This window comes from Acinonyx jubatus, chromosome B1 (assembly GCF_027475565.1).
Source record: "Acinonyx jubatus isolate Ajub_Pintada_27869175 chromosome B1, VMU_Ajub_asm_v1.0, whole genome shotgun sequence".
Taxonomy (NCBI): domain Eukaryota; kingdom Metazoa; phylum Chordata; class Mammalia; order Carnivora; family Felidae; genus Acinonyx; species Acinonyx jubatus.
Window position 1 is genome coordinate 65,087,652 of NC_069382.1, and position 21,649 is coordinate 65,109,300.

At 33.8% G+C, this 21,649-nt stretch overlaps 1 protein-coding gene and 1 pseudogene across 3 annotated transcripts in view; both read left to right on the forward strand.

Annotated features, from left to right (window-relative positions):
- Positions 1-21,649, forward strand: part of FSTL5 (follistatin like 5) — a 781,763-nt gene that overhangs the window by 725,923 nt on the left and 34,191 nt on the right. For all 3 annotated transcript variants that reach the window (XM_053216758.1, XM_053216759.1, XM_027068355.2), the window contains exon 15: positions 2,345-2,469. In XM_053216758.1, coding sequence (XP_053072733.1) covers positions 2,345-2,469 — 125 coding nt within the window. The remainder of the gene's footprint in view (positions 1-2,344; positions 2,470-21,649) is intronic.
- On the forward strand, positions 20,443-20,571 carry LOC113603122 (uncharacterized; annotated as a pseudogene).

A 21,649-nucleotide genomic window follows, 5' to 3' on the forward strand; every position in this document is an offset into this window, starting at 1 on the left:
GACAGTGGGAGTTGGCAGCTGTAGGTTATTACAGATAGAGAAACAAGCAGCAGGATGCCATTAGGAATGAGCCAAGGATTGTCCCAAGATCTGGCCTGTTGATTAAGGTGCATTATGGATCAATTTGTGTGTCCTGGCAGTTAGTCAGCTCAGTCCTGATATCTGGTAATCCACCTCTTCCCATTCAATTGCAGCAATGAGAAGGATCTAGAACCATCAGGAAACAAAGTCCAGACTAAGAACTAGGGAAAAGTTAGTTAACATACAGTATAGTCTTCTTGGCTTCAGGAGTAGAACCCAGTGATTCATCTCTTACATATAATACCCAGTGCTCATCTTGAAGAGCACCCCCCCTTAATGCCTATCACCCATTTAACCCACCCCACCACCCCCACTATCCCTTCAATCCTCAGTTTGTTCTCTATATTTAAGAGTGTCTTATAGTTTTGAGGATGTAGGGAAAGGGGAACCTTATTGCACTGTTGGTGGGAATGCAAACTGGTGCAGCCACTCTGGAAAACAGTATGGACATTCCTCAAAAACTTAAAAAGAGAACTACTGTACATCCAGCATTTGCACTACCAGAAATTTATCCAAAGGATAGAAAAAAGCTGATTTGAAGGGGCACATGTACCGTAATGTTTACAGAAGTGCTATCAACAATAGGCAAATTATGGAAAAAGTCCAATGTCCATCAACTGATGATGAATGGTTAAGATGATGTGATATATATATATATATATATATATATATATATATATGTGTGTGTATATATATATATATATATATATATATAATGGAATATTACTCAGCAATCAAAAAAATGAAATCTTACCATTTGTAACAATGTGGATGGAAGTGGAGAGCATTATGCTGAACAGAGAGGGAGGCACTGTATTTTTACAACCTAGGACTATGCCAAACACAAATGAGATGCTCAGTTATGCTTCATTGGCATAAAATAATTTTCATCAGTAATGTTGGGATACATTATAGTGTTGTTTGACTATTAAGTTATGTGATGCCTGTAAACTGCTTAGAACACATACTGGTATATAGCAAGCTCTCCATAATGTTATTATTGCTGCAATCAGCCTGAAGAAATGAAGAAATGAAGAAAACTTAGTTTCTTGGAGAAAAAAAATCAAAAATGCTATTTACTTTTGTCGTATAAACCAAAGGAAAAGACTCAGTTTTAAGGGGGGAAAGTCTACTTAACTTAGGAGAGTCAGTCAAGAGTTTAAGAAGTTTAATTTGGTGGCCATATGTAGAAAGGATTTAAAAGGGGAGAAGTAAAGGCAGAAAGTCCTTTAAAAGGCTAACACAGAGCAATGACTGTCCAGCAGGAACAGGAAAGCATATGGAGGTGTGAGAAATCTGAAGAAAGAACTGATAGAATTTAGTGCCTAATGGGATATGAGGAACAAAAGAGTTTAAATGTAGTCATCTTTTCTTGAATGGACTATAAAAGTTTTAAAAACCAATTAACAATGAATAAAAAGAGGAAAAGTCTTTGATAAAAACTTACTTGAACCTGTTATTTTCAATGTATAGGAGGAAAAAGTTAAATATAGTTTCATCTATTCTAACGTTATTAAGCGCTAAAATATTATGTATGATTTGTTTTAGAGTTTTCAGTTTTATTTCCAGCTCTGTTCTATATTAAAAGTTTTCTGTTCATCAGCTATACCTTAACAAAACTGAAGGAAGGAAGGAAGGAAGGAAGGAAGGAAGGAAGGAAGGAAGGAAGGAAGGAAGGAAAGAAGGAAGGAAGGAAAGCTAATAATCTCATTTACATCATATGTATGCTTGTTTTTATTTTTCTCATTATAGCAAGGTTAACATGTTTATAACACAGAACTTGTTTATAATAATTTTATAATTTAGGGGTGCCTGGGTGGCTCAGTCGGTTAAGCGTCCGACTTCGGCTCAGGTCACGATCTCGCGGTATGTGAGTTCGAGCCCCGCGTAGGGCTGTGTGCTGACTGCTCAGAGCCTGGAGCCTGTTTCAGATTCTGTGTCTCCCTCTCTCTCTGACCCTCCTCTGTCTCTCTCTGTCTCAAAAATAAATAAACGTTAAAAAAATTTAATAATTTTATAATTTAAGCAGAAATTATTCAAGACAAATCTTTTTCTGTTTTTTTCTTTATAAAAACAAATTTCTATGTTAAAAATAAGCAAACAATTACAAAATTCCAATTTGCTTAATGATGTACTAATTTTCAGGATGGCAATAAAGAATCTAAGAAACAACTGCTGATTTGTTTCATCTCTAAATAAAGTTAACACTGATACTATTAAGGGAATGCACTGCCAATGTCTAACCATGGCGTGTTCTGTTTAGGTAATAACCCTGGCCAGTGGGAATGTTCCCCACCATACTATTCACACCCAGCCTGTGGGAAAGCAGTTTGACCGAGTGGATGATTTTTTTATCCCCATGACAACACTCATCATCACACATATGAGGTAAGTGCTAAAATGAATGATCAGTTTTTGGATTCCTCCTAATTTAGACAGGAAGCCATGGGAAATCATAAAAACTAAAACACATTTATGTTATACACCAAATACACACATGATTTACCTTGTCTCGTCTACTTGATGAAATTTTATTTACCAACATTAGTAATGAGTTTCCTGTCATGCATTTCTTTGTATGCCTAATAAGGAAGTGAATTTTAAAAGATCAGTTGCATTTTTAAATCAATTTTGCAGTTAATATTTTTGCAAGCTGTCATTAGAGTCTTCTTATTAGGCGTTTACAAAATGCTGACATTTGAACTCAGCATGATGAAAGAACCACTCTTCTAGAAATCTATTCAATATATTATAATGACATTCTTACACCACGTCTATATGGAAATTACTATAAAACTGTCCATAAGAAATTAATATAAACCGTATTAGGAAGTATACAGTAAGTTTAAATAAAATGTTTGAGGTCTACCCTTTGAGAAATACGTTATTGTGCTCCATCTTTGTGTGTACTTACAAGAGGAGGAAAAGTATTAACTTCGAATGACCTCACTCCAAAGTTCCATAGAAGTGGCTTAAATGCTGGATAATATCACAATTTCAGGTACTGTGTATCTTGATAATCTATTTGGAAAACTTTTAAAGTATTGCTTCTCAATGTTAGTGAATTTGAACCTAACTAATACGTTCTGTTTCTCAAGTGAATGAGGTGGAAATGCTCCAGATATGTTATATGAGTCATTATTGATTCTTGTGTATATTTCTCTTGTATTAAATTGGAAATTATCTTATCTAAGAATTGGAGCTGTAAGAATTATGAAAGATTATGAAATTCAACTTTCATGAGGAAAAAAGGGGGATTAATAAATCAGACTTGTGGCTCATAGTCAGACATTACATATAAACTGTCATTTGCACAGTCAAGTATGTTTTCAAAGAGGTTAGCATATTTTTCAAGCAATTGACCATTACTTTCAGAGTGTCTATTATGTACTCAGCAATAAAGTGATTAAAAAATGTAATGGCCTGTCACAATTATTGCATGTTTTATGGAAAATAAGAACTTGTTGAAAATGCAGCATATTTTAAAATTGTTTGTATCAAAGTCATAATTTTTACATTTGACGATAAGCACTGTAATAGTTCAGATACAGAAGAAATCAGCATATTAACCAAAAATGGTACCACTTGAGATGGTACCTAAAAATATTTTTATACACTTGATAAGGATACAACCTCATTTAATTGGCAGTGAGTGTTATGAGTAACAACTATTCCTTTTTTATTTTCAAGCTATTGATGAATTATCACTAATCAATAATTTAATACGTAAAACTTGCTTTTATTTACCCCATTTCCTATTATGCATTACTGTATTTAATACACTATTCTGAAATTTGCTTTTTTTTCCAAATGCACTAAAGATGGAATTATTTGCAGCAAATTTTCTGTGTCTATAACACTAATCAGGTTAATAGTGTACAGTTCGGGGGTATTTCTTTTCCCCTGCAACCAGTAAATTATTTCATTATGGTAAGATACCTACCAGGCCAAGAGTTTAACTTTGTCTAAATGCTGTAAGAGCTATGTGTATTTCTGGGGTTGTATTTATAATTGAGGTTCAAGATTGCATTGCACAATTATAGAATTGATACATATGCAGTCAGAACATAACATCTCTTTAGGGTCTTACAACATAGCTAGAGATGGAGCTAATAATTAGAGGAGCATCCTAATAATATGAACACATATAAGGCAAAATTTTATTTGGGTTATTTCTATATATTATGAGAAACACTGGAAAGTGTGCTTGAGGATATTTTAAATCTTTTTCCTTTTAGGGATTTATAGTGAAATGCAAGAGTGTTTTGCTTTATTTATACTAAATTACAATCCTACTTGCATATGGAGTCCCATTTTAATGAATGCAGATGGTCAAATTTTCTACTGCAACTATTCTACTCTTCTCACTATTCCTATTACTAAAGTGAAGAGTAAGAGTAAAATTTAGCATACATTTCCAAAATCAAAACATTAAACATAAACTATTTTTAACATAATGAAAATTTTTTTTTACATTAGGAAAATCTGACGGATAGACACAATCTTTTCTTCTACCAATTTCATGTAACATATTTTTTCTAATCAAATTTGGCATGTGTTTAAATATGTGTTGCAAAGATTGATCTTTTTATAAATTGTGTTTTTTGGAATTTGAAACTATTTTCTGACTGTTTTTCTTGGTATATATTTCCAGGCTATGCAGAAGGTCTGACCCATAATATGTGTTGGATTAATATGAGTTTCCTTCCTCTGACCCCTCATCACATTAATCTAATTTTCTCTCAGATTGCTACACTCTCACTACAAATAATTTATATCTCCAATGTCTGAAAAGCTCTTGGACAAGTGTCAGGATTTTATATTCTAAGTGCCTAAAAACTGGTAGGCTCCTAATTCACATATCTCATAAGAATGGGAATAAAGAAGAAAATACTACACTATCTCCTAAACCAGAATTTGTACAGTTTTGAGGGAATTATATAGCAATGAGGGAACTGTATTTCTTATGTACTGGATTTCTCAACATCTAACATGATATCAGAGATGCAACAAATACAACATTAAGAGCATATGAATTCTGTAGAAGTAGTAATAAGTACTTATGTTTCCTGTCAGATAGATTTAAGCCTGAATGTCCCAGCAACACCATTTGCCATTGGCTATTGTGACCTTAGCTAGTTTACTTCATTTCTTTCTAAGGACTGGAATGAAATAATGTTTAAGTATTATGTTGCCCATAATCATCTTTCAGACTACTCTACTCGTAATTTACATTGGTGCAGGGGCTCCCTTGCGAATACTTTCAATTTTGCTAAAAGTCTCTATTTTTTCCCTGCTTGGCTTCTCATTTTGTTCTCCTTTTATTCATTCTTTTTCATTTTTTAGTGTCTATAATTCTCAAGCTTGTTTAATCTAGTGTATAAAGTAAATCAAGACTGAGGAATTTAAGAGAACCAAAATTACTTAATCAATCTATATTAAAAAATAAACTTGTAGTTTAAAATATAATCAGTCAGGGTGCCTGGGTGGCTCAGTTGGTTAAGCATCCAACTCTTGGTTTTGGCTAAGGTCGTGATCTTGCGATTTTGTGGGTTCAAGACCCATGTTGGGCTCTGTGCTGGCAGTGTGGAGCCTGCTTGGGATTTTCTCTCTCCCTCTCTCTGTCTCTGCTCCTTTCCCACTGGTGCTGTCTCTGTCTCTCTCAAAATAAATAAATAAACTTAATAAAAATTTTTAAAAAATTCAGTCTTCACAAAATTTAGGAAGATGTTCACTTTTTAAGACAGTTTAATATTCTCAGTACTTTAAAAGTCCTTGAGTTTCTAATTTATTTTCCCCCTTTTAACATAAGTATAGTTGACATACAATGTTATATTAGTTTCAAGTGTACAGCATACTGATTTGACAATTGTCTGTGTTATAAAGTACCCACCATGGTAAGTGTAGTTACCATCTGTCACCATACATAAATATTACAATGTTATTGACCATATTCTCTGTTTGTACTTCTAAGTCCCCTTCACCTATTTCACTCATCCCGCTTTCTAGCCCCTCCGTCAAAACCACCAGTTTGCTATTTGTATTTATGATTCTGTTTTTGTTTGTTTGTTCACTTATTTTGCTTTTTAGATTCTATATATTAGTGAAATCATTTGATATTTGTCCTTGTCTGTCTTATTTCACTTAACATAATACCCTCTAGGTCCATCCATGTTGTTGTGAAAAACGTCATTTGTTTTTATGGCAGAGTAATATTCCAATGTGTGTGTGTGTGTGTGTGTGTGTGTGTGTGTGTGTGTGTACATATGTTTCACATTTTCTTCACCCATTTTGAATGGCGTGAGGAATTTTCATTTCAAAAAACTAATTTCCATTTTAAAAATATCTGAGAAGGAAGGCCTGGTTCCATCTACTCATTCAGTTTCTCAACTGAATTCCTTCCCATTCCTTGAGAGACACAGCCTAGGCCACATATAGTTATTCTAAATTTATCTTATAGAGTGACACTTTATTCGAGAAAAATCCCCTTTAGTTTTATGTATTCCTTTTTTCTCTGTAGAAATCAGAAGGGTACCTGAGTCCTAGGCCGGGGATAAAACAGATACATCAATGCCATGCTATCTTTGATCTAAATCAAAATGGTCTTTAAACTGTTGACTTCTGTTTACTGGACCAAGCTTGTGTCCTTGCCTTCCACTTTCTTGAATATGAGTGCTTATCCAGAAGATAATAAAGAACTCCAGACCAGCATGCAGCCATTCTTTAAGATATGCATATGTGAGCCCCAGTTGTGAATTCAGTTTATTTTAATGAAACTAAACTTCCAGGAAGATGAGAGAAGGTGTATTATAATCGTGTTTCCCCAAAGTTCCAACTACTTACTCAACTTCTGAAAGGGATTGACTCAATACCTATTGACTGAAAGTTTGTTTTTAAAATGTTATTAAAATTCTAGCATAGATATTTTTAATACATTTGAGTGTGAGTTGGTCAATATCCCCCCCTCCAACTGTTCAGGGAATTTAAATTCCCTGAAAAAAGAAAAAAGAAAAAAATTTTCTTTTTTAATCAAAAGTGCTCTACAAATGTAAAGGAAAATATTTCATTATTGTACTCATAACTTGTACCCAAAGAGCTGAGTTATTATAATATCATTAAATGCAAATAAATATATTTGAATGATATTATAGTTCTACTCTTAATATTTTTATGATTTGGCTAATGCATGGGAGATTTTATAATTTTTGTACTGATTTTTTAAATTAGTCAGAGATTAAAAAGTGATTTAAAACCAAGTTTTTTTCCCCCAGAAAAATGATTGTATTACAATGGTTGTATTAACTTCAAAGCAACTAAAATTCATAAAGAATGAACATTTACATAATTTATATTGTTTAATTTTTGGTACCATTCTGAAGAGAAAAGAATTTAATGTCAATTTTGTGTTGTAGTATGTGTAAAGATTACAACTTACTGTGCAAGTTTTACTCTAATAAGAATAGAAAACAAAAAACACAGGTTTGGCAGTGATTTATCAAATTATCATATGTTTTTTTTTAAATTCTCCCTGTAAAGATTCAACGGGTGAGCAGAATTGAAAAAATAAGAGGAGTAGCTAATGAAGTGGAAGATATCCAAGCAATGAGTGACAAAATAATTCCATGGAACTCCCCCTGCCTTTTGAAAGTTCTTCCATAATTTTTCCAAAGAATGATTTATTCTTGGTAGAGGGGTGACTAAAGAGAAAATTACATAGGGGCCAAGGTGGCTCAGAGCAAGGAAACTTGATAAAGCTTAGTGCAAGATACCTAGAAGGCCAGCAACTACAACAAATGCAGGAATTAGCAGAAGTCTTTCTGAGAGCCTTTGACTTGTCATGAATAAAAGTAATTGGAAGATAAGGAAGAAGGTAACAGCTAGATCGTTTCACCTCCATTAAAGGGGCACAACATTTAGGGCTCTAAGAAATTCTTTAAAATTTTCCCTGACTAAAATAATACCTTTGATACAATTTAAAATAGGTGCCACATTGGGATGCCTGGATGGCTCAGGCGGTTAAGTGTCTGACTTAGGCTCAGGTCACGGTCTCACAGCTCTTGGGTTCCAGCCCCACATTGGACTCTGTGCTGATAGCATGGAGCCTGCAACCTAGGTCAAGTTCTGTGTTTCCCTCTCTTTCTGTCCCTCCCCTGCTCATGATTTCTCTCTCTCTCAAATAAATAAACATTAAGAAAATTTAAAATAGGTGCTACATGAAGGAAAAAATGTGTATTTACAGCCTAACCCTTATAGGTCTACAAATCACATGTCTTCCATCTCTTGTCCTCTCTGAAGTTATGACTGCATCTACAGACAAGTTTAATACCATCTAGTTCAACTGGCACACAGGAGACTTACAGTAAATACAAGAAGGAAGTCATTTCTAGACTATGTGCTACTTCAGGAGTAGTCCTACAGTAGAAAGGGGAGATAGCAACTTCGATGATGCTGTTTGAGATGCTTCGAAAGAAAGGCTTGCCTAACCTTAACATCACCCTCAACAACACCACCATTTGATAATATTGCCTAGAATTTCAAACTCTGTTTCTCCTGTTTCTTTGGGTTATATTTCTCTAGAAATTTACCTTTAAAGTGCTTCTACTTCTTGAGAGGAAAATGGAGTTGTTGGGAAATTTGATAATCTTTCTTACTAGCATTTTACTTTATGGGTTGATTGGTTGATTATGTAGTTTCTTAAAATTAATGTTTGAACTCAGGAGGGCGTGTGTGTGTGTGTGTGTTATTTCAATCAATGATTACGTTGATAAGCAATAAGATGAATAAGGTCTCTATTATATAACATTTGAAAATGCCAATTTCCACATTTTTCTCTTCCTCTGGACCTGACCTACCAAACAAAACAAAACAAACAAACAAACAAATAATGTTCCAAAAGTTTCCTTATAAAACTCCTTCCTTCCTTACCACATACTCCAAGATGATGTCAGTGTTGAATAAATATCTCAAACTGGATAATTCCATGGTTAGTGGACTTCAGTGTTACTCTTCAATTTTGGTGGGCTGGAAGGGAAAGGGTAGTTGGAGGTACTGTTTTAGGACCCTCAAAAGTCGAATGAGTATGAAGAGTGTAATGTAAGAGGGTTGCAGTCAAATGTGGAAAAGAGGCTCAGTGCTTATCCAGTTTCGGATCAGTCATAATTCTTGCACAATGACTATGGCTCCACTGCAAGAGATGAAGAAAACTGAAATAACAAGTAACGGGCACTATTCTGTGAGTCTGGAGAGAGGTATATAGCACTCCTTTTCTGTTATAAATTACAGCAAGGAAATGATTAAGAAGGGATTGGAGTTGATTTATGTTTCCTTGAAGCTTCTCCAAGGGAAAAATAAACATTCTATGAAAGTGAAAGTTAAAGTAAAGTATATCATTCTTCTTCATATTTTATCAAATCTGTTAAAGCAAAATTATATATACGGTTAGCCATTTATCAAGACAACTCTACACTTGTGACTTGATTCATGGATAGGCCAGGTGTAAGGAGATACAATTTTAGCAGTAAAATTGTCTGGTTACACTAAAATCCTAGCACATTATAAATGGAAAATATCAGTTGGGCAATTCATTTTTAGGAAAAATATAATCTCAGGATGAGAAGCCACAATTAAAATTGTTTTGCAAAATGATTCTTAAAGAGCTCACAAAATCACAGTTTAAGGAAGTTCTTTTTTTTTTTACTCCATTCATCCTTTTATGCTAATTCCTCCCACAAAGAAATAAACTAACAAACTAGAAGGATTCTAAATATCCTAGGAGTGGGAGCTCTTTCTATCTATATTCTCTTACGTAGTAAATATCTGAAACATTCATAAATTCTGAAACCATGGCCTTCTCTTTTCCCAGTGTCTCTGAAATTCTTCATTGCCCTCTCTACTCCACACAAACACACACTGTAGATTGTCAGGACCTTCTGTATCTTGGGATCCTTACATGTACAGAGCCTAGTGCAGTATCTGAAAAACATAAGACATTCATAAGTTGCTTATTAAACAAAGTACATATATGTAGATTTATGAGCATGTCTGAATACATATATACAAATCATTGCTGGAAAACCTTCCAGCATTCTTACATGGGTGCAAAGCTTCTTCTGAATAAACACTTGACAGCTTTCTTCATCTTACTTTTAAAAAAGTATATATACACTATACCCTTCAAGTTGGATCTGTAATGCTATTTTTATTTTTCATTAAGGTTACTGGATTACCTTTTTACTTTCAACCTTCTTTACCATACTAGTGTGATACACACATGGAGTGGAAAATGCTTAGACAGAAAACCAAGTGGTGTGCTTGCAGCCAAGTGGGATGTGTGTGTGTGTGTGTGTGTGCACGTATGTGTGTGTATTCAGTGTGTTATCATCATTATTTCTCGAATTAGAGAACACGGTCTGCTTCCCTGCTTGGTCTCTGTCCTATATTAACAGGCCTTTGCACTATCTGAACCCTGTGTAAAAGTAAATAAATAAACAAATAAATAAATAAATAAATAAGCAAGGCCTAGTATCCAAAGTGGATGAACCAAGTAGACCAGCATCTCTTTTGCATATATATACACTTAGCTTAGTAGCTCATATTAGCTGTAATTTTTTTTTTATTGTATAGGGAAACAATATTTGACTTAAAGGGCAAACTGTATTTAAAACATGGGAATCTCATTATTTTAAAAAAGGAAAAGTTTTGTACAGATGTGATTAGTAGACTCCAACTTCTAGGATTTAATAAAGCCCCTAAATAGACTCATTCTATAGAATTTTTAAAGGAAGAAATCAATGGAGCAAGAATAACATGTTATTTAGAAACACTCTACATTGCAGATCTGCCTCTTGACTTTTATTATGCAAAGAAACATAGCTCTTGCTTCTCTCAGAGATCCTTATGCTAACTCATCAAAGTGTTCAGTAAAACATAGGTCTTTCCATTTGATAGGACCCAGTATTCTTGTTAGGTGACAGCTGTGGGGTATATGCAGCATACTTGTACTTGTTTTTCTTTGTCACATATGATTTTGAGTTTTGCTGGAAATGGTAAATCTAACTTATTTTACCTTAAATGAGTCAATGATAAAGTTACATGGATTGCTCTCTTTGCTTGGTAGTAAAAACAGACTCAGGTAACAATTAAGATTAGTAAATAAACAGGGGCACTTGGGTGGCCCAGTCAGTTAAGCAACCAACTTGGACTCAGGTCCTGATCTTGTGACTTTTGAGTTTGAACCTTGTGTCAAGCTCTGTGCTGACAGCTCAGAGACTAGAGCCTGTTTTGGATTCTGTGTTTCCTTCTCTTTCTGTTCCTCCTGCGCTCACACTCTGCCTCTCTCTCTCTCTCTCTCTCTCAAAAAAAATATATATATAAACAATAAAAATATTTAAAAACATTAGTAAATAAACATATAAAAAGTGAAGATATAATGCAATACATTAAGTGAGGGGTAGAGCTCATCCTGAGAATTTAAGTAATTTCTTATGTGAATTTAATATATGCACTCCATGACCTATTTCATGCATATATTTAATAGATTATAGTATTTTGAATCAAGCTTATAAAGCATTAACTAGATCATAAAATGTGTATACAAAAGAATAATGTACATGTACATGTACAAAAGAATAATGTACATTGGAGTTTCTAATTCCTTCTATCTGAAGTGACTATATTATTATTCTATTGAAGGAAGATGATATCTTTTACCAGAATGTCTTATGAATTCATTAATTTTTATTGCTGAAACATTTGATAAAAGTACTAAAACTTTAAATACAAGTATCCTAGCATAACAAAAACTCCCTTTTGAATGAAAGACTTACTGTGGCTCAACAAAGCAATACTGTTAAATAAATAATTTTATCTTTGATAATCATGCATAAATTAATGATTACTGTCATAAAACATTTTGGAAATTTTCTCTGAATGTGGCTAAATACTTTTTTATGTATACATCACTTTTCAGTTTTGGTTAATTATAAAAACAAGGTTAATTTAACTGTATAATTAGTGGTGGTAGTGGGGGGCTGTCTTTAGATGGACAACATTGGTGGCACTGATATTCTCTGTCTACAGTGATTTAAGACTGTCAAAACTATTCACTGTGAATCTACCCAAGTTGATATTTTGTGCTGTTTTAATCTAGCTGTATATTTACAGTGAGATAGTGAGATGTTGTCGTACTATGGCTATCCATGTAGGAAAAAGGAACTGGTTGTTGTAAGCCAATCGAATAATTTTAACGCAAATGCATTCCTTTTTTTCCCCATTAAATTATCATTCACTTGTTATGTAGCAGTGTTCTAGCTTTTGCTTCTCTTTTTTGAAAAAGTAACCATGCCGCAAAATTTCAGGTTTTAGAGTTCTTTAAGATTTGGTTCAAGCAAAAGTAAGGTACTTAAGGATATCAGAAGCCTTTAAAATGTACTTTTACAGAAAAACCAACCAAATTAGTAGATATATAGAGAAACTGCTTATTAGGTCTCATCTGTCAACAGTCATAAATGGAAATACTCAACATGACCTCATGAGTAGAATAAGAATACTAGGCAACAAATATCAAACTTCCAGGGTTATATCCTTTGGTATACACACTAGTGTTGTGTAGGTATATAAATCTCACAAAATGTATTGAAATAGCTAACTTCAGAGGAGATAAAAATGACACTTGTCTTAAATGACTTATAAAACTGCTAGCTGGGTTAGTTATGGTTAAAATGTCTGTATTTGTTTAGACTGAGGTTAGCTGAATTTTTCTATACTAAGGAAACTTTTCTTATCTTCCATTTTTTTCTTTTATTTGGGGGAGATAATGAATACTTATTGATTTTTTTTCTATATTGACAACTGATTTTCAAGGAAAACTGTATGAAATTACGGTAATTCATTTTTTGTCATAATGTAGAGGCTTACTTTTATGCTTATGTAATTTGCATCCATAAATACAATTTTTAGTTCTTTGAAACGAAAGGGAATCAGAGTTTGCATGCGCTATGAAAGTAGTGGCTGATTTATGTAACTAAGCCAAGAAAATCCTAAAATAACCTAGATTTTTCCCCTGTAATGTAAATCAAGATTATTCATCAACTTTGAGTAATAGAAAATATTTTAATGTTTTTAATTAAAGTGAATATTACAAAAAATAGGATAGAATAGAAATTATTTAGCAACAGTCATTTTGAGATATACATTATATTGATAACTTAATAATGAATGCTTTATGAATAAAGAGATATATCATAGGTATCATCATTATCGGAGACCTTATAAAAAGAGAGGTCACATTAACCTTTTTTTACATTTTTCATTTCCTGACTCAAGTCTGTGCCTTGACAACATCATATAAAGATGTATTGATAATCTTTTTGATACTTTTACCACTTATCTGAATTCAAGTTGATCCATTTACCATCTTTTAAAACTTTTAAATACTTGAAAACACTTTTGGATAACCATAATATGTGGCTTTACAGAAGGCAGATACATTATATTTAATCTTCCTATTATGAAGTCATTATTAAAATTTCAAATTCACCAGGGAAATATTTTTCTTTATTGTATTTATACTAGTTAAATATAAACAATATCATTAAATTAAAATGTAAGTCATTCTGGTAAATAATTTAAAGAGATTCACTTTTTTTATTATGATAAACTCATAATGATTTCCTAAAAGTATGCGAATAAATAAATAAATAATTTGAATTTTATCAGGAAATAAAGGAATGAAAATATTAAGAAAAAGAAGCCCAGGTACATGGGAAATTTATTAGAAATACAGGAAATACATGACTACCACTTATTCATATTGCCTAGCAGCTTCATGATTAATGTCCAACTTTCCTCTGGTCCTATGTATAATAATCATTTAAAGTGGTTTTCTACAATTTTATTTTAATATAGTAGCAAAGTCTGATTTTCTGAAGTCAAGTGTGAGTTTACTTTATCATTAATCTACCCTCAGGTTGCATTGCTTGGTTATAGTTTTGTTCTTATTACTATGGTTATTATATAATGTGTTAAGAATAATGAGGAAACATTGAGCACTTATTCTATGCCAGACAATGAGCTCAGAATTTTTATGCACTGCCTCATTTAAAACTAGCACCTACATAAATTTTTATCCCTATTCTACATATGCTGAATCACTTAACTAATAAGTGTTGGAACCAGCTATAAACTCAGTTGTGTCTAAATTTAGTTTTTTAACACTTAATACATTTTAGTGTTCAAGTCCTTTTTTCACTTTTCAGGTAAACCTTAATGACTGATGTCCTCTACAAATTATCTTAAACTTACCTTTAAAACATTCCCTCTCTCTTGTATGCACCTGTGCTACAACTAAACTCTCCTCTTCACAGCAAACCTACACCGTATTTTCTCACCTATCTGCATTTATTTGCAGAATGCCTTGTTTCTTCATCATCTGCCCAATAAACCCTTCAGAGCTCATCTCAAAGCCACCTTTGATAAAAATTTTTTATAATTTCCCTAATTGGAATCCCCTTGGCATTCTGAATTTTCGTTCTCTCTCATTTGTGTGAGACTCGCACAAGACCTAGGTTGGAAAGTAGCTCTTCAGATCCTTTGGGGCCTTTAACACAGTATTTAATTTTGCTTAGATAAGTTTGATTTTCCTCTTCCAAAGGTAAATGATTTCAGAAGGGATAGAGGAAAAAAAATATGATGTGGTGTCTACAGTCCCTACAGACCCCACAGTAATTTTTTGCTGTCTGCTCATGTCTAACTTCATAATGTCTGTTTATTAATCTGCTCCTCTCCACTCTCATGACACAGCCCTAAGCTGAGCTTCCTTATCTCGCACCTTGCTAATGCAATGAGGTCTTCACTGTTTCTCTTTACTGCTTTTTCTCCCTACTTCAGTTCACTAAACAGAGAACCACTACATCCCTCTTCCTGAATTCCTAGCTGTGATGATATAGTTCTGCACTGGGGAGAAAAAAAATGTTAAAATATTTCCTTTTGCATATAGGTTAAGTCCAAACTACGTTGAACCCACTTCCTTAGTGATCTGAACTCCTAGGACTGATCTGCACATAACTTATGGTCCAGCGAATGGACCATACTTTCCTGTTCCCACTTAACCATTCATTTTATCTAAGGGGCTCTCTCTGATTCTGATATAGACCCTCCTAATATATGTCCATCTTCTGGCCAAACTCAAAACACTCCAATTCATGCAACATTTTCTATTCCTCTGTCATTTATGCTAGCACTCTCCTCAGAACTTACTTCTTGTTAAGTGCACCAACCTCACCTCAATTGTTAGTTTATTTCATTTATTCTTTCAACACAGCTGAACTGTTCACATGCCAGACATTATTCTAGATTCCAATAGGAAAGGGAATACAAACTTTATCTTATTTTCCTATAGTACAATGTGAATATCACAACAGTTAATAAAAATTAAAAGATATTTTTTTTAAAAGAACTCACAATTTGGGATGATAATAATATAGATTCAAATTCAGATGCTACCACTCACTACAGTGCAATTTTAAGCAAATTAAACTTTGTAAAGGACATTTAAAAAATTTGTCTGCTAGGGATATGTGTCTCATCCAGAAATGTTGCTTGTTTCAAATATTAGTTTATCTTTAATTCGCTGGAATGATTTTGTTTGCTTACTCCTCCCCCTTCCTCACCTACAACTACACACAATTTATGTCCATATTCAGGTCAACTGACACCTAGTTTTAAAATATTAGTGTTCTTTCTTTTTCTCTTACTAAAGCAATGGAACCCTATGTCGAAGTTGAAGTCTTTATGTAAAAGAAATAAATGTCAGCCCAGGTTAATTTAACAGAGATAGGTGGGGGTGGCTGGAGGGGAAAGCCCTACCCACTCACCTTCACTTTCATTTCTTCCCTGCTTTTCTCTGCAGACTCCAATGGGGTGTGATTCTTCAAAATCTTTTAAATAAACTTTCTCAAGATAAATTTTTTAAAAAGAAAACTGTCTGCTACAGATTCGTCCTCCCTCTTCTTAGGTCCATGTCTTTTGCAAATGTTTATTCACTTACTAACTGAAGAGGAAGAGCACCTGTACAGAGAGATAGACAAATACGTCCCCAAATTCTCTCTGATTATAATAATTAGTTCAGACATAGGCGTGTAACCCACTCAGAACCCATATGTTACAATGAAAAATTTTTCTGGGACTTTCTAGAAAGCAGCTTCTGTTTTTCTGTGTAGGCTGGTCTGGGAGATCTAAAGCATCATCAGTTCTTTTCATACCATGTGAAGCCCAGACCTGAAATCAAGATAGAAGATGGCAGAACCAATATACAAAGAAAAAATATGGTCTATATTAATATGACTCTAGGCCAAATTTCAGCTATGCTTGATCTGGTTCTAGAATTTCTATCTGTATGAATCCCCATGTTCTTTTCCTTTTAAAAGGTCTGGAGTGCATATCCTATTACCCACAAAAGAAAGAGTCTAAGAGGAGGCTTCCTCATGTCTAAAATATACCTATTGTAAAGGACATTCACTTCACAGTATTTTGAGTTGGTTGCAAGATCTTGTGCAGTTCTGGGCACACTATAGGTGATTAACAAATGCTATTTTCCTACCGCTTTGGGTTGACAAATTTCTTGTCATGGTATAGTTACTATAACTATAGCAGTTTTACAAATTAGCACTCAGTAAATATTTGTTAAAAAGTCGTGTATTTAGTAATGTTTCTCTGAATGCCTGTCTGGCATGGTGATTCTGCATAAAAGAGCAAAGGGCAATGAGTCAAGTCCCAGTTTGTAGCTTACTGAAAACTTCTCCATGGCTTTAGTGCTATGGAGATAAGGAGCTGCTATTTATCAACCACTTGTGTAACATCCTAAGAAGATGACTCAGTTTGAAGATATTTGGATCACTTGAGGCAGCTCAAGAGTAACACTGAGACTATAGGGCTTCATTTGTCGAGGTTTTCTCAGTGTCCTTTAAATTACAATGGTTACAGATGAGGCCATTGGTTTATTCAATCTGGGCACCTATCTCTATGGTTTGCACGAATCCACATTTCCTCTAAGTGCTAAGAAAAGAAAATTCACTAGGATTTTCCTCAGAGAGAAACTTGTTATTTCATTTAGGATTAGACTGAAACTTGTGACTGAACAAAACCTTGAACCCTGGGAATATTATAATTCTTCTAAGATTTAGAGAATCTAGTTTGTTTTTTTTTTCCTTTCTCAGGTGGATTTCTTTATAAATCTCCTAGAATGTTTGTTTGAAATTTATATCTTTCATGAAATTCTGAAAATGTTCTAGAGACATTTACTCAGTGATTTTTTTCTGGTTCAAAGCAATGTGTATTGGAGTGGACATTTCATTAAATGTCTCAGGGTTTTTTTTTAATGTTTTATTCATTTTTTGAGAGAGACAGAGAGAGAGAGAGTATGAGAGGAGGAGGGGCAGAGAGAGAGGGAGACACAAAATCTGAAGCAGACTCCAGCTTCTGACCCAGGAGCCCCTAGGTGTCTCAGTTTCAATTTACTACTAACCTAGTTTATAGCACTATTGACTAATTAGTAAGGTTTATAAGTAAGTTAGAACCCTACCCACCCCATGGCTAATATTTCTCCAAAGAGTGTAATTTTTTAATTGAATTTATCAAATTATAACACAGCAAAGAAGAGCTTCATCTGTAGTTGATATTCAGTATATTTATTAAATAACTTACAAAGCTCAGGAAACTTTGGGTTTTTTTGTTCATTTTAATTTTGAGGTTTATTTTTAAAATTTTTAAGGTTTATTTAGTTTTTTTTGGGGGGGTGGGCAGAGAGAGAGGGAGACACAGAATGCAAAGCAGGCTCCAGGCCCTGAGCTGTCATCACAGAGCCCAGTGCAGGGCTCGAACCCACGAACTGTGAGATCATGACCTGAGCTGGAGTAGGACACTTAACCGACTGAGCCACCCAGGCACCCCTTAATTTTAAGTTTTAATATTGGTGCTATAGAAAAAGCAAATCATAGTCTTCTGCAAACAAGATATAGGAAAAAGTTCAAAACCAAGGATAGTGTGGTTTTGTCTTGATTTGTTTTGTTGTCAATCATGAGGACTGATGATTCACAAAACTGTGGGTAGCTGTATTGAGTGCCTTATCTCTCTCTGGTGAGAAATAGTTTGAGTAAAAACATCCTGTAACAAAGATGGCATAGAAGAAATCTAAATAAATATCTATCAAATGGAATACTGGAGAATTTATTAGTGTCACTATCAGAGTAATCAAATCATAAATCTATATGCTTATTACCTGATGAGCATTATATAGGTAAATGTTTGAACATTCTCAAAATTTATTATTCAGTTTACTAGGAATATCAGTACATACTCAAAATGAATTAATAAAGAATTGTTCACAGTTATTTCTATTATGTTCAATATATGCCACTGTAAACATTAATCCTATAGTGTAATTTTTGAAGTAAAACACCATTAGTTGTTGAAATCACAGCCATGATAGAGACCTTCACACAAGAGTGAGATGAAAACGTGGCAAAAACAAGGATCTCCAAAATAAAATCTAGATATGTTATCTGGCCAGTCCAGAGGCACATCAGTATTTTGAACAGAATCAACAACCACCAGCATAGTAGATGTTCATTAGGAAACTCAGAACAGCATGAAAAGAACAAGAAAAATCCCCATTCTTTTGGAGACTGAGACTGCCAGAGACTTTCTGTAGGGGTAGGAGGAGAGAAAATAAAATATTTCATCAACAAGTCCAGATATGTGATTACACTCATTGTGTTAGCTGCTATAGATAGATAGATAGATAGATAGATAGATAGATAGATAGATAGATGATAGATAGATGCTAGATAGATGTTAGGTAGATGATATATAGATAAAAGATGGAACAAAAATCTGTATGTTGATACATCCCTTACATGTTCAATGATGAAATGTTTGTTTTAGGTACCCCCTAGGAACATTACGGTTATTCTTTTTTTTATTATGGTTTAAAAAAAAAAAGGAAAATCAAACATAGCCTTGTCATTGTGAGATGAACTGCAAAGTCATCTTCTTTTCTCTATGACTCTAATATTAGCATATATTATATTGTTAGGCATTATCTATTTCTGACAGGACCTGAAGCTTCTGAAAATGGCACTAATCCATTTTCAATCATTTATAGAAAATATGCCAGACCATGGCATCAATAAATGCTTCTCAAAGAGCCAACTCATTTTGGCCACTACCTGGAGAACTTTCCTGACATAATCTTTAGATACACTAAAGGATATCTCTATAACTTGTTATGTGAATAACTTAACTTTGCGGTAATAACAACCGAAAAGTGTCAGTTGGTTACAAATCACTCTTTATGCACATATATTTTACACATGCACATATAAGTGTGTATTAAATAATCAGGGTTTGTATTGAGGAGGTGTACACCAGGTTGCCATGCATTCTAATTGGTTGGTGCCTGCGACCTATAAGTTGTCAGATATTTTTAATATCACTTCAAAAATAACTGGTGTTTATTAACTACTTAATCTGTGCAACGGAATGTATCTTGTGCATGTTTAGCTTATTAATCATAACAACCATACCAATTCCATCTCATGCATTAAGAAACAGATTCACAGGGTTCCATATGTGTTCACTCTTATGTGGATCCTGAGAAACTTAACAGGAACCCATGGGGGAGGGAAGGAAAAAAAAAGAGGTTAGAGTGGGAGAGAGCCAAAGCATAAGAGACTCTTAAAAACTGAGAACAAACTGAGGGCTGATGGGGGGTAGGAGGGATGGGAGGGTGGGTGAAGGGCACTTAGGAAGGCACCTGTTGGGATGAGCACTGGGTGTTGTATGGAAACCAATTTGACAATAAATTTCATATATTAAAAAAAAAGAAACAGATTTACAGAAAAATCCAATGGCTTGCTCAACGTCACACAAGTTATTACATCATGAAGCTGGACACAAACCTGCATAGTCTGGTTGGAGTGCTGTGTGTGAATGTTCTTAAAAACTTTGCTCTGTTGAAGACGCCCATCTGACCCAATTCCTCAACACAAGTACATACACACTTACTTCCATTTAACATTTCCCCTTGTGTGTGTTTGTTTTGTGGAGAGATTTTGCACAATCTATTGTTTGGTCAGACATATTTCTGAAATTTGTTTTATGGGATGTTTTTTTGAGAGATGTTCATTGCTAATGTATAAACAATGGCTTAATGTGTTATAAGACATCAAATCAATTAAATTATATTGATTATAATGTATGTTTTATAATAATTGGGTGGTGCTATGTTCTGGTGCTTTCAATGCTTAAAAATTACTTCTGGTGGAAAACAAGCAAGCTCATTCCTCATTTTTATCATCATCTATGATCACTTCTAGGCCTTTTGGCTAAGATCAAGTGTAGTATCTGTTCTTATCAGTTTAATACCATCATCTATGAGCTTCCTTCATGGCTGACAGTGTGTTATATACTCTAAAAACATTATTTACACTCACTATAAAATATTACAGGCACAGGCTTTAGAAAGGATACGATATATATTTCAATTTCAAGTATGAGATAGGAACTACTATAATATGGATTTTCATTTCTAATCTATTATATCAGAGTTGATTGCTTGTCTTTTCCAAAATGTTACTTCGTATGTGATAATTAAGTACTCTGTAAAAATATTTAAGTATCTTTAAGATAGTGATTCATTACATTAGATTTTTCAATTTAATTTTACTTTTGAACCCTTGTCCAGTAGTGATATACTTTAATTCAATTCAGTTATTGTTTGTTCATTTAGTTCATGAATTATAGAATTGAAATATAATTCTGGGTGTTCTTTAGACTTTTATAATCTTTTTTTCCATGAGATATTGGAAAAATACGATTCTGTAGTCATATAAGATGGTAACTGGGCAACCTATTTTTTTAATCATCAACAAGAGATAAAGGATAATTAAAAGGCAACATATGAGTGATTTTAGATGAAATGCTTTTGTTGAATGGTATATTCATTTTCACCATGAACACATCCAGTACAATAAGCTGCTCATTTATTTGTATGTAACAGTTGTTATTTTCTTGCTGGTACATTGTAAACATAAAAGAAAAAAAAATAAGTATAGACTTTGGCCCACTTAGAGATAAATGTAAAAAAACTTCAAACAGACAGATGGAGCTCATAGGCAGAAAATCACTTCAGATGCCTCAACGTTATCTTATTTTTATAGACAGCTATTTGAGTTAAATTTCCCTACACCCACAGACTTTTAAAAGCATTTTTCTTCACCCTCCTTGATTTTAATGAAACTCCATTCCCCCTATTGTAGGCTATTTTTGCACACATGCCTTATTCTAAACAGCCTTGATGTGCGTGGGGCTGAGGGAGCGAGTTGTTTGCCTTTGCCATTTTTGCCCACACAGTCATTTATAGACAATTGGTCCTCCATCACCAAGACAGAAAGGCAAGTGCTCCCCTTCAGAAATGTATAATACCCTTAGGGTGCCTGGGTGGCTCAGCTGATTAAGCGTCCAACTTTTGATTTCGTTTCAGCTCAGGTCATGATCTCACGGTTTGTGGGAT